Raw genomic sequence first — 13902 nt, 5'->3', positions numbered from 1 at the left:
ACAGTTACTACAAAAACCATATTTAGAGCCATTAATCAGTTAATCTCTCATGCTTATTTTTTTCTTTACATCAATCAAATGTATAGAAAGACTTCTATGTTCAGTTTGTGAGTAAGTGACCCAGGTAACACATCAATAACCTGTAGATAAATGTGTTCAATCCTAATAATTCTTTACAGTGGACATTATTTATTACTTTTTTTTTATTTTCATTTTTATTTTTACGAATACTTGTCACTATTGTGTTTCCATAGGCAAAGTAAGTAGTTTTAGCAACATGGTTTATCAAATTGTAAACCTGGAAAAGAAACTCTAAGGAACCAATGACATTTTTAAGTATTTGTAGATATATTCAAATCCTACAAGAATTATATTTATATATTTTTAGATTTTCTGTCTGGTTATCCAAGTTTTCTACTCTGACCATGTTTTCAACTTCTGAAGGCATTTGAAAGCTGCTACAATCCACACCCTTTGTCAGTTCAACTTGACCATGTTTTCAACTTTACAAATTGGCTTGAAAAACATATTGAAAAAATTGAGGGACATTCCAACCCACACTGTTATAAGATTAGTAAAGACCAAGATGGAAAAACCAAACTTTACTTCAAAAATTGGTCTACAGACAAGGTAAATGTTATTATAGTTTCTTGTGTACAATTTGGAAATTAGTATGGCGTTCATTATCACTGAATTAGTATATATTTGTTTAGGGGCAAGCTGAAGGACGCCTCCGGGTGCGGGAATTTCTCGCTACATTGAAGACCTGTTGGTGACCTTCTGCTGTAGTATTTTTCTACGGTCGAGTTGTTGTCTCTTTGACACATTACCCATTTCGATTCTCAATTTTATATATATGTAAATGATTAAAATAATACATGTGTCTTCATGACAACATGGTTTTTAGCTCATCGTGACCAAAGGGCCACATGCGAGCTTATGCAATCACTTGGTGTCTGTGGTCGTCCGTCGTCTGTCATTGTAAACTATTTTAAAAATCTTCTCCTCTGAAACTACTGGGCCAAATACCTTCAAACTTGACTTCATTTTCATGGTTCAGTGACAACTTGAAAAAAAAGAAGATATTTTGTAATGTTAAATTCTCTCTTATTAAAAGTAATAGGATAACAAATTTTGTATGTGTGTACCTTGCAAGGTCTTCCTATATATCTGTTAGACAATTTTCAGTTGACCTTGACATCATTTTGTGGATCAGCAAACAAGATTAAGTTCTCGATCTCAACCTCATTTTCATGGTTTAGTGGTTATAGTTAAGGTTTTGAGTTTGGTCTTTTTTCTTATACTATATGCAATAGGTCAACTATGTTTGGTGTATGGAAACATTTTATCATCTATGTCGGTCTTGCAGGATTTATTCGACCTTGACATCATTTTAAGGGTTCACTGTTCAGTGTTAACTTCTGGTGTTTTGGTCTGTTTTTCTTAAAACTAAAAGCAATAGGTGTACTATATTTGTTGTATGGAAAAAATGTTAGCTGTACATGCCTGCCTGGCATGGTTCATCTGACCGTAACCTCATTTTAATGGTCATTGGTCAATGTTTAGTTTTCATGGCTAATGATAAGTTTATTTGATCGTTTATTAAAGCTTTATTTTTTGGACTATCAACATAACATCAATGATTATTAAAGAAGGCGAGACATTTCAGTGTGCGCACTCTTGTCTTATTTACAAGTTTGTTTTTTGAAATCTTTTATCAAGACTTATTTAAATGTGCAAACTTGTTATATGATTTCAGATTCATCATGCAATAACATCATGTTAGTACAGAACACGTTTTCAGACATGTATATTTGATAAAGTCAAAAACTTGTCGTATTTTCTCAGGAACTACATATCAGGGCTTTTTGAAATTTGATATTATACTGTTTATATTGTTTATATGAATTTAAGCTATGTATTGGGTATATATTTTCACATTCAGATCTGTACAACTTTCTGTTAATCAAACACTTATATTTTGTACATAAATTTATAGCTAAGTTGAAATTTTTCGCATTTGTCTCAGAAACTACATAACAGTTTCCTATTTTTTACTCTCTTAAGTTATATGTTTATTTATAAGATTTTGAGTCAAAGTAAATCAGTTTATTATAATTCAAAGGATTGGACAGATGCAACAGCAGAGAATGCCCTTTTGAAAACATCTCCAATGGACACATCATCACTTGTTAAGCCAACATTGGACTTAGTAGATTTAGGAAAGGTTGAGGACTCAATAAAAAAATGCATTGACAAGAGGTTTTTAACAAATGAAGATGACATTGCTTGGTGGAGACAGTTTTTAGCAAAGTCAAAAGGTAATATGAGTTTTAACTCTTTGGATAGCAGAATATTATATGTTATTCAGGTCTCAAACAGGGTATATACTGTGACATTCCCGGCTTAGAGTTTATAAGAGATATAAGCCATAAGCCGGGTATGTCACAGTATATACCCTTTCTGAGACCTGAATTACACATATATTACGGATTACCCCTGACTTAATGTTATTTTCCAATGCAGGTTTTTGTTCACAACACACATAAGTTGAAAACTATAATTTGTTCGGCATACGTGAGGGATTTTCTAACTTGTTGTGATCATAATTTTATGGTGTATGTAATAATTCAATAATAACACTTTAAACATTAAATTTAAGTATTAAAAGTGTTAACTGCATGGTTTTGTATCAAAAATGTATTATTGAATGAAACACGTCATTATTTTCCCTCTATGAGCCTCTGACAATCTGATAACTGGTGTTATGATGACGTTTTTGAGGTTCCAATTGGGGATAATAACGTCGTATATACCCGGCAGTTTCCTGAATATACACTGACATCTCTGTGTTGTTATCCAATCACAAACCTCGACACATTTGTAATCCGTAATATAATATTAGATATCTTGGTGTACAGGGGATCAGGGGTGAACAGAATTTTACATCATTGTTGAAAACTCATACACCCTGAGTAAACCAATCAGATTGCAGTATTTTTGCTGCATAACAAATAATGATATTTACACCCACCTTTCATACTTAGGAATAATTTGCACAATTTAAAACCAATTGCACTGATAGCATGAACACATCTTGGAATTTAAGGATGTGTTCTTCTGACCTTTCAGTCTTGTTGAAATGTTATTCTGAAATTATTTCCAAAACATTGTGATACAAGTGGAAAACATCAATGAATTCAACAAATGTTAAAATCAAATTTAACTCTATGAAAAAATTGTGTACATTTTTGTATTTACAATGGTTAGATTTTGAGTATCCATTTTTTATAATTTTTTTTACTAACTTTGAGAAAATTACTTTACCAGGAACATATATCCCTTTTTTCTTTACTAAGATATGTATTTTTTCAAACATCGATGTTCAATAAGCAAGTTGAAATAATATGCATTTCGTTCTCTTAAAAGAGAGAAAAATTAAAAATTTACCAAATTGTCAGCATGGAAAATTTGACACAAAAAAGCATAAAAATATGATAAAACTTTCTTACATTCGCACCTACCTATTGTTTTTTTAAGTTAAATTTATTCAGATTGGTCCACTATAGTTTCATTGTAAGTATGAAACATGTGAAGATAAGCTTGTGTAACTGTGATTTTTAGCCTTAAGGGCTAAGTGAGCTTTTCTCGTCACTTGGGGTCCATCATCTGTTGTCGTTAACATTTTGAACTTCTTCAAGAGAAACACTGAATGAATGGGACCAAATATAGCATTAATGTGCCTTATGAGGTGCTGACCAAGTGTTGTTACTTTGTAGCAGATCCATCATTCAAAATGGCAGTCAGCGGGGAACTTAATCTTACAATAGGACCGTATTGGAAATTTATACAAATATTAACTTTTAGAGAACCACTGAATAGAATGAAACCAAACATTGCATGAATGTTTCTTATGAGGTGTGAACCAAGTGTTGTTACTTTGTAGCTGATCCATTATCCAAAATGGTTCACAGCCAGGGACATAGGACCCTATTGGAAATATATAAACATGTCTTCTTTTAGAGAACAACTGAATGGAATGATACCAAACGTAGCATGAATGTTTGTTATGAGATGCTGACCAGTGCTGTTACTTTGTAGCTGATCCATTATCCAAGATGGCTGCCAGCAAGGGACTTAGTTTAACATAGGACCCTATGGGAAATACATAAAAATGTCTTCTTTAAGAGAACAACTGAATGGAATGAAACCTAACATGGCATGAATGTTCCTATGAGTTGCTGACCAAATGTTGTAACTTTGTAGCCAATCCCTTATCTAAGATGGCTGCCAGCAGGGACTTAGTTTAAGGACCCTATGGGAAATACATACAAATGTCTTCCTTTTGGAGAACTATTGAATGGAGTGAAAGCAAACATAGCAATGTTAAAACAAATTTGGCCTCAAACATCATTATAGTATCTGTTACGATTTTTACATTTTTAAATATTATTTCAAATTCCAAAGTAGAGTCAGGTGAGCGACGCAGGCTCTTGAGAGCCTGTAGTTTTCATGATAACAGCCCAAAAATGGGTAAAAATTGATGATAAATAAGGAAATCATCAGTATTAGGTACTATCAAAGGGATTAGCAGAAAAAAAAGTGTACCATATGTTTTTTTTCACCAATTGCTTTTTTAGTCATATAAAACCACAAATTCAGGTAAAAGAAACATTTTAAGTTTCGAAGTTTTTGGCTCCTCAGAGGTGTACCTCCTTAATGCAAGTTTGAAATTAACCAACTTACAAATATAATTCTAATGCAACATAGTTTGTAACATTCACTTGTAAGGATGAATTGTGTTTATTTCTTATAAAGATATAAACCCAGTGTGATAATAATATGTATGTTTTTCAGCCAATGATGATAATCAAACAGTTGACTGGCCCTTACCAGAAATACTACTATCTAAAGAAATACGAAGATTAGGGGAAATTCGGTCTGAAGTTCAGGAATTTCAGGATATAGTGGAAATACCTGTAGAGGTAATGATTCACTTTGTTCACAACCTTTAAAATTATTTTTTTTTTGTAAATAATAAAATGTACAACCGTATCCTAGTTAAGCCACACATATGCCGCAAAATATAACAACAAGCTGAAGTAATTTAAGTTATTAAAAAGGACCAGACATGAACATATATTAAACTATAATAACTTTTATCAGTTCAATCTTAAGTTATAGTTGCATCCATTTGTAACTTTACATACATAGTCATTATGATAAAGAATTTATAAAAAGTACCTCAAATTTAGGTTTTGGTCCTCATTTCATGGTTCATTGAACATGAAAATGAAAATGTGTGAAATATCAGGTTAAAGTTTTTAGTCGAGGTAGTTTATGATGAAGTTATAGTTGCCACTATTTGTAACTTTACATACATAGTCATTATGATAAAGAATTTTTAAAAAGTACCTCAAATTTAGGTTTTGGTCCTCATTTCATGATTCATTGAACATAAAAATGAGAATGTGTGAAACAGCTCTTTGTCAAGTTAAAGTTTTTGGTTGAGGTAGTTCATGATGAAGTTATAGTTGCATCCATTGTAACTTTACATACATAGTCATTATGATAGGGAATTTCTAAAAAGTACCTCAAATTTAGGTTTTGGTCCTCAGTTCATGGTTCGTTGAACATGCAAATGAGATTGTGTGGAAACAGCCTTTTGTCAGGTTAAAGATTTTGGTCAGGTTGTTTATTAATCTTTATGCCAAATTAAAGTTTTGACTCCGATTTCATGGTCAACTGAACATAGAAAGTGATAGTGCAAAGTTTAGGTTTAAGTTTTTGGTCAAGTTGGTTTTTGATGAAGTTCAAGTCACATCAACCTGAAACTTAGTACACATGTTCCCTATGATATGATCTTTCTAATTTTAATTCCAAATTAAAGTTTTTACCCCAATTTCGCAGTCCACTGAACATTGGAAAATGATAGTGCGAGTGGGGCATCCGTGTTCTATGGACACATTATTGTTTTTAGTTATGTCATTTCAAAGATTGAAAAAAAAAAAATATTATTTGTGGTCTCCATTTTCTGTTAACTCAGTTTGCTGAAAGAAAATGTTATGCAACTTAAACACTTATTATTACCAAAAAAAAAAACTAGATCAGCTTTAAATAAAGCTGCCATCACTTTCTCTCTTTTCACAATGTTAGATGAAAGCTGGGACTAGTTCAACTATAGGTATTCTTCTTTTATTTAAACTGATATACAACATAATAACAAGGCAAAGACTTGTATAGCTTGTTGTTCTGTGTGAGCCAAGGCTCAGTTTTGAAGGCCGTACATTGACCTAGAATAGTTTGTCTCATTGGCACTCACACAACATCTTCCTATATCTATACAGATGATTTTTTAATGACATTATTTAACATTCTAAAATTCAATTTGTATTACAGGTCACAATTGGGAAAAAGAAAAGAAAGAAGTAAAGAATTTATGAATGGTTGACATGGTTGATGCTAAGGATGTTCCTCTTTTTCTTGAATTTTTTGCCAGATTTTCTGAATCCTCTGGTTGTATCCATGTATTGCCATTAACAAAAATTGCCAACTAACCCCTACTTTTGTTCCATAATTTTATTACATAAAGTTTAATAAGTCATATTTCAAAATCTTATAAAATCCTTGTAATTTTTTTCGTATTTTTTTAAAACAAATAATGTGCCAATGTTAAATGTTAGAAAAATCTAGAGAAAATTATTTCCCAAAGTCTTTTCAACGGCTTACAAATCCAAGCACACAGCCCCTCCTTTTTTCAGCTTTTTTAGTTTAGAATTATATCCTTGTACTATCTTTTCATAACAGTCATTTGAAAAGTTTGTTATTTTCAAATAGAGTAGCGAACATCCTTAAGTTATTTTTGGTGACTCAGTCATCAAGGTCATATGATATGTTTTGCTGTACTAAAATGTGAAATGACATCAATGCTTTACATGCTTTATTTATTTAATTGTCTGTAATATGTGTTATGAATTTTTTTATTTTGTACTTTGATGATTCTGGGTTAAATGAAGGATTAAGGAGGCTCCTGGGTATAATTCAAATTTTTTTTCTTGTATAGGATTTCGCTATATTTTTTTTATAAATGAACTTTATCGTGTACTTAAAAGAAAAATGAAATAAAAAAATAAGGTCACTGTTCATTTAAGCGCACAATCTGCCTCCATAAAAAGCATACATTTTTGTTAATGTCCTTTTTTTCTGTTGAACTAATAATAAAAAATAGAGATAATATAGAAATAAGAAAATAACCTTATTACAAAAATCATTCAAATTTTACAATTATTTAGTTTATGCACAGCTTATTTGAAAACAATAATAAAAAATATAGGTCACCGATGAGTTAAAAAAGATATTTCCAGTCTGAATGCCAAAAAAAATCCATTTTTGCACCAAAGGGAGATAATTTAAGCTTTTTCAATGATAAAAACATTTTTAAAAATCTTCTGGGGCCCAACCGAATCGATTTCTTTGGGATGATTTTTGTACCATATCAGAACTAATAGTGTAATGAATAAAATTTGTAATGAAAAATTTCCGCGCTTCATACAAAATGTACTTTGGTCAACGCTTTTACATCCCTGTAAATTTACAAAGGAAGCATTCAATTCTTAAATAAAGTTACAAAAAGAAGCATTCAATTCTTAAGAGAATACGCAAATTGAGTATCCATTAGATAAAAAAAGAATTTCCTTTACAAACATTTTATCAATTAAGATTGTATTAATTATAAAAATGTATAATTTTGGTAAAACAAATGGTCACTGTTAAGTATTGGTTTTAAAAATGTTTATATGTTGTAATATTTTAATTGCCTTTCTTCCTTTATTGAAGATTGGTTAATATCTGTTTTGATTTGTCAATTATTTATCAATTCAGGATTTTTTTCTGTACTACATTATAATATTAAAACAAAATGTAGCTAATAAATTTTGTAAATCCTTATTATTATGTTTCAGTTTTCTCAATGATTAATTTCTATAAATCACCTTACAGGAGAGAAGGATTACATTTACGTGTCTGCATGTCAGCTAAGCTTGGCCAAATTATACAATGTAGAGTTTTACTTTTGAAAATTGAACAAGTTTAGTAGTATCTAGCTTATTCAAAATGAGCAACTAATTGATCGAATATAAAATCTGCTACTGTGCAAAATATATGTCAATAAGCAAATAAAAGCTTTACAAACAAAATATAAGAATATTATGTCAACTGCAAATCTTTGACTGTGTGACGTTTTGCAAAGACTTTGAAAGCAGTCATCGACATGATTTAATACAATATCGATATAGTTTCAAAAAAACAAGTCCCAATTCCATTCAAACTGGTATTTGTGCCTACACAGACAATGGTTACACCAACAACAAAGATTCTCTATTATAAGCTGCGTGTGTGTACACTGTACATACATGTTTGGTGCACCTGTAAGTCGCTAAAATTAAGCTAGCATGTCTTCAGTTTATTTAAAAACATAAAACTTCAGGGGTTTGTACTGTCAAAGTTTATTTGTTCTGTCTAACAGTTGTTCAATCACAGAGTTTGTTATAGACAAAGTCATAATGTTGGTTCCTGTTTATAAAAAAAAATATTCTATATCATTGAGATTGTCAGAAGCATTTCCTTTAATATTTATTCCAATGGAAACAATATTCTAGGATACTTTTTGCTTTTGGAAATAAATTATGAAGGAAATTCTATACCATGGCAGCACTAAGAACACAACAATCTGTCTGTTCATGCTTAGCTGGTTTTGTTAAATTTTTCAAATAAACACTATGCATACACTAGGTTGGTCATCTGATGCTGTCACGGCATGCATGGAGTAAGTCAACTACAGTGATTCTGAAAGTTCAGACCTTAAAAATGCTTTGTAAAAATGCAGTAGTTTGCTCTATATTACTCAACCAAATGACCAGCAATCATGGCAGTGTTTTACAAATTTTATAAACAGCACATGTAGATGTCCAGTAAAGAATTGTCTAGTCCACTCCAGGTTTATTTAAAGGGTTTATGGACCAAATGTTCACAAAAGCTGAATTTGACTTAGGGGCCTCTGCAACTAAATGCTTTACATGGTGGGTCAACTAAGATTGTGCATGCACAGGCTTAGTTGACTAAGGTTGTGCATGCACAGGGTTAGTTGACTAAGGTTGTGCATGCACAGGGTTAGTTGACTAAGGTTGTGCATGCACAGGGTTAGTTGACTAAGGTTGTGCATGCACAGGGTTAGTTGACTAAGGTTGTGCATGCACAGGGTTAGTTGACTAGGGTTGTGCATGCACAGGGTTAGTTGACTAAGGTTGTGCATGCACAGGGTTAGTTAACTAAGTTGTGCATGCACATGGGTTATAAACCTTACAAACACACACCTTCAAAACTATGATCAATTGCAAGATTAGTTTATAATGCAGAGATATTTTGGTAAAGTATAATTTAAATTTGAAAAAAATATAGGGTGACGTAGAATTTTTTTTAGGAAAAACAAATTGACATTCCATTTTCAAAAGTAGTTTCCAGTATTAAATAAATCCTTGTTTACAGTGTTCACTACAAATTTTTTCAAGATAATAAAAAAAAAAAAATTTAAGGAAATTCCAATAGCGAAAAAAAAATTAAGCATTTATTTTAAATTAAAAAAAATCCTTCAATTACTCCTTTGCTGAAAGTAATATTTGTTTTTATCCCAGTCATATGTTTCTATTTTAAAAAAGGGGGGATTCTACCCCCCACCCCCGTTATCCAGTGGCCGATCCGGGGTAGGGGCTCCGCTGGTTGGACCAGATTTAAAATATCAATGTATTTGACTTATTTGAACCCCCGCCCCTTTCTTTTGAGTTGGGAACCCCAGCTGGATCAGCCCCTCTTCCGCAAAAGAGGGAGTTACGAAATATTAAATCTGTATCTTTGTATGCTGAGCGTGCCTGGAAGTCGGGTTTCTATAGCAGACACACTTATCTCTTTGTAGGTCCGAATATGAATGTTAATTCATTCTCGAGAAGAGAGGGGCTTTTTTCCCCATAAAACAGTAAGATAGAAAATATTGTTATGATTACCTTTATTAAACTGATACAGGTAAGTACTTTGGGTTATAATATTGCCTTTATCTTTTAAATTAGTCTCATCTACCAAATCCAACGCCTGCTAAGAAATGTCGTCCGTCTCATACCCTTCCATATTGACAACTGCATACAAGGAGCATGACGTATTTTTGTTTTTAATATGAATACACGATACGGTCAACCTTGACCTGCTGATCCATATCAACCCAAGGATTTATTGGGAATATGAAAAATAACCTTGACATTGGTAAAACATACTCACTTGTCAAGTGTGAACGAAGATAACCAAAAAGGTTACTAGTGGGTTTTCATGTAATAACAAAAAAATCTTATAAATAATGGTTTGATATTGTCAATAAAATATATGCTATCGGTTTTTTTTTTCATTTCATAATTAATGTTAACAATATAGAGTTTAGAATGGGGTGTAAGTTAGTTATACACCTCGGGATACGGCATGTCCGGATAAGAAACCCCTACGGCCTCCGGCCGACGGGGTTTCTTATCCAGACATACCTTTCCCTCGATGTATAACTATTACTGAAATACGAATTGATGTGAACCAATTAACGTGAAATTAGTAGCCTGGTACGATTTGCACAGTGCTTTAGCCATGTTAGTCGTATTCATGTCCGAGGGTTTTCGAACTCAAATTGTCCACACTGCTTTGAATATCATGCCTATTAATTCTTCTCTGAAAATTCAATTCCACTCAACATGTTCAAGTAACCGTGAATTTTATTTCATAATGATACAATTGAAACTAGTGCCACTCATTCAGTATGCTTGTTTACTATAATAGTTGAAAACATAAAAAGATAGGCGAAAGATACCAAAGGGACAATCAAACTCACAATTCGAAAATAAACTAACAACGCATGCGCACAGGAATGAGTAAATCCAACATTATGTTTTATCTGCAGGTTTCATGTAACTGTTTTATTTCGATTTAAGGATGTACTTAGGTGAGGTTAGATGAAAATTTATAAATTAAGAAGTTGAAATTGATACTTTAATCTGGTAGAGCATCAATTAAAGATACAAAAAAACTTAAAATATTGATAGGTCATGAACCTTCTTTTCGAGATATTTGAGATTTAAAATATGGCGGGAAAAGACTGACTCGGACTTTTACCTTATATTTGCATTGGTATTATTGGGGCTCAAAACAGAAAAAAGAAAATTAAGAATCTTCTAAAATGTTGGTAAATGACCTTTCATGAGGTATTTAATCTGATATGAAAATATAAATGGGTGTTATGCGGTAAAATATTTTACATTGTGTTGAATGGAAAAACACCAAGGAGTCCGAACATTTGAACCAAATTCCAAAACCTCACCTAAGTACATCCTTAAGTAGTTTTTTCAAAATATTTAATTTTACATAAATATATCTGTAACGCGTCCTATAAATCGATGTTTTTGGCGCTACACAAAGTTGCAACTTGGATATTTACGAAACGCATTGATGATATTATAATAATCTAGCCGTTTACGCATTATGTCGGAGCATACCTTTGTACTTTATATTTGAGCATCTTGCAGATAATGCATGTGTGTGATACTTAAGCGCAAATGTACAAATATCTGCTGTTGTCCATTCATTAAGCTGGTATTGTTGACTTTGTGAATTATAATCTAATAGCTGTTAATTCATTCATATATGTTTAGACATTCTATGGCTTATTCCTTGTTGCTCTCATACTGTTGATGCATTGAGTCCATTTTCTATTTTTTCTCTGTCCTTAATTCAGTTATTATGTCTTTCCAGTTTGGATATTAAAAAGTAATTATAAGGGTTTATTTAGTGGTATATATTTAGTTGGTGTCTTCATAGTTGTTACAATTATACCGAATTGTTAGTTCAATGTTCTGCTCTGTCGTGGTCGCTTTCTGTTGGTATATAAGTAAAGGTAACAGTATTATACCGATGTTCGAAATACATAAATCGATTGAAAAAACAAAACCAAAAAGGGGTTACAAACTGCAACTGAGGGAAACACATCAAATATAATAGGAAAACTACGACACAACAGAAACACAACATTAAAATGTAACACACACAGAAACGAACTATAGTATAACAACGGCCATGTTCCTGACTTGGTACAGGACATCTCGCTTTTATGGCAATGTTAAATATAACATCAAAATGACAACATTACATGATAGGACTATAATACAAATAAATGAGAGAACATGTAGGACAGAGACACACTCAAATAATAGCTTACAAAAGGTGCCAGGTTTGAATTTTGATAAGCCAGACGAGCGTTTTGTCCTTTAGTCTTTAGTGGTGGTATACTTTGGGAGTAATTGTTCATGATCTGACCTGGCCCTACCAAGTGAGCTTTGCTCGCCACTTGGCGTCCGTCGTCCGTGTTCGTCTTAGTTAATTTTTGTAAAAACCTTCACTTAGATTACTAGGCCAAATGTTCCGAATTTTTTGTCTTAAATGAATTCGTCTGGCAATTATGGTTAAATTTGGCAACATTTTTATCAAATGTGTAACCAGTTTAAAAGGAGTGTTGGATAATCATTATTGCCAGCCTATAGCTAGATAGCCATCATTGATATTAACATTAAAACATGTACATGACATTTAGTTTACTTATGTGAACAAATTTCATGTACAGGTAATTAAACATGGGATAGTGTTCTCGAAAGTATCCCAAGATATGTTCTAAGTCATAGATAAGACCAATTTTAGGATATAATAAGGCTCATCTTATGACACTCTTAAGTTGTGTCTCGCAGCTATCTCAGACTCGTATTTTTTTTTTTCGAATTTCGAAGTAAATCATACTAATATCTTTAATGTCCTAATGACCCTTAATCTATAATTATCAAACTGAAATCTCACAAACTAAGCTTGATATTAAACAAAATAAGCATTCCTAACCATAGTTATGGTCCAGCTCTAGGCCATAACTACAAATTATATAGAAATAGTTTATTTCTTCAATTTCCTACTTTAAAATTACCAAATAACGTTTCAATATATATTTTTTTTTTTTTTATTTAGGAGTTGAAAATTCGGTGATATTTTAGGCGTTTTATTAGGTTTTATGCTACCATTCGTTGAAGGTGTTGTCATCAATTTTTGCTTTAAGGGAGTATTTATAGAAAATTGTGAATCTGGCGCAGGTTCGAATTCAATTCCATAATCATTTGCTCTTGGTTGTTTTCTTCCTGATTTTTTGTCAATTTTTTTCTTGCTATTTTTTGAAAGGGCCCTTAAACTAACGACGTTATCTTTTTTTGTTGGTTGTAACCCTATACTCATTTTTGCAGCCAAAATATGAAAACAAGTAGATGAGGATTCACATTGACATGTTTCTTTTGGAAAAAGAGTTACACAGTATTTTCCTTTCCTGCCATTTACAATAAACGCACCTTGTTGTGGAACCAAAGTAATTAAATTATTGTCAACAATAAATAGTGCCAAACTTTGTTGACTGCTATCAGTCGGGTATTCTATGACAGATTGTTGATTAGCTATTACCTCATTATTTTCTAATTTGACCTGATTAGTACTAGTGTTCTCGTCAGAGTTTGTTTTATGATTTCCTGTGAATTTAAATTGCCTAAAGGATCAGTGTCAGATTGGAAAGAATTAGACTGAAAAAGTGGCTTGTCGTTTTTTAAATATTCAATTACTTCATCAGGACTTACAATTCTTTTTGGAAAAATAACATCTGATGGTGAAATAAATGCTCTACTAAACTCTTTTTTTCAAATGATAATTTCCTAAACCAGAACGTCCACGTAAAATTTCATAATTCTCAAAATTTTGTATGTAATAAAAACCCAAAGCCAGTAAATCTACTGGTAGCTCTTT

At 31.9% G+C, this 13902-nt stretch overlaps 1 protein-coding gene across 1 annotated transcript; it reads left to right on the top strand.

Annotated features, from left to right (window-relative positions):
- Positions 1–395: 395 nt before the first annotated feature.
- Positions 396–7450, top strand: LOC134727115 (uncharacterized). Its single transcript, XM_063591497.1, has 4 exons — positions 396–630; positions 2126–2321; positions 4858–4985; positions 6400–7450. Exons 2-4 carry the CDS (start codon positions 2174–2176, stop codon positions 6430–6432), a joined length of 309 nt encoding a protein of 102 aa, XP_063447567.1. The 5' UTR covers positions 396–630; positions 2126–2173; the 3' UTR covers positions 6433–7450.
- The last annotated feature ends 6452 nt before the right edge of the window (positions 7451–13902 follow it).

This window comes from Mytilus trossulus, chromosome 7, assembly GCF_036588685.1.
Source record: "Mytilus trossulus isolate FHL-02 chromosome 7, PNRI_Mtr1.1.1.hap1, whole genome shotgun sequence".
In the NCBI taxonomy this organism is placed as follows: Eukaryota; Metazoa; Mollusca; class Bivalvia; order Mytilida; family Mytilidae; genus Mytilus; species Mytilus trossulus.
This window is presented reverse-complemented; position numbering and strand designations above follow the sequence as displayed.

Bases quoted from the DNA above. Each gene is read 5' to 3' on its own strand.
- LOC134727115 (XM_063591497.1), top strand. From the start codon at position 2,174: ATGGACACATCATCACTTGTTAAGCCAACATTGGACTTAGTAGATTTA. The intron at 2,322-4,857 runs GTAATATGAGTT...TATGTTTTTCAG, and splicing joins GTTTTTAGCAAAGTCAAAAG to CCAATGATGATAATCAAACA. The intron at 4,986-6,399 runs GTAATGATTCAC...TTTGTATTACAG, and splicing joins TAGTGGAAATACCTGTAGAG to GTCACAATTGGGAAAAAGAA.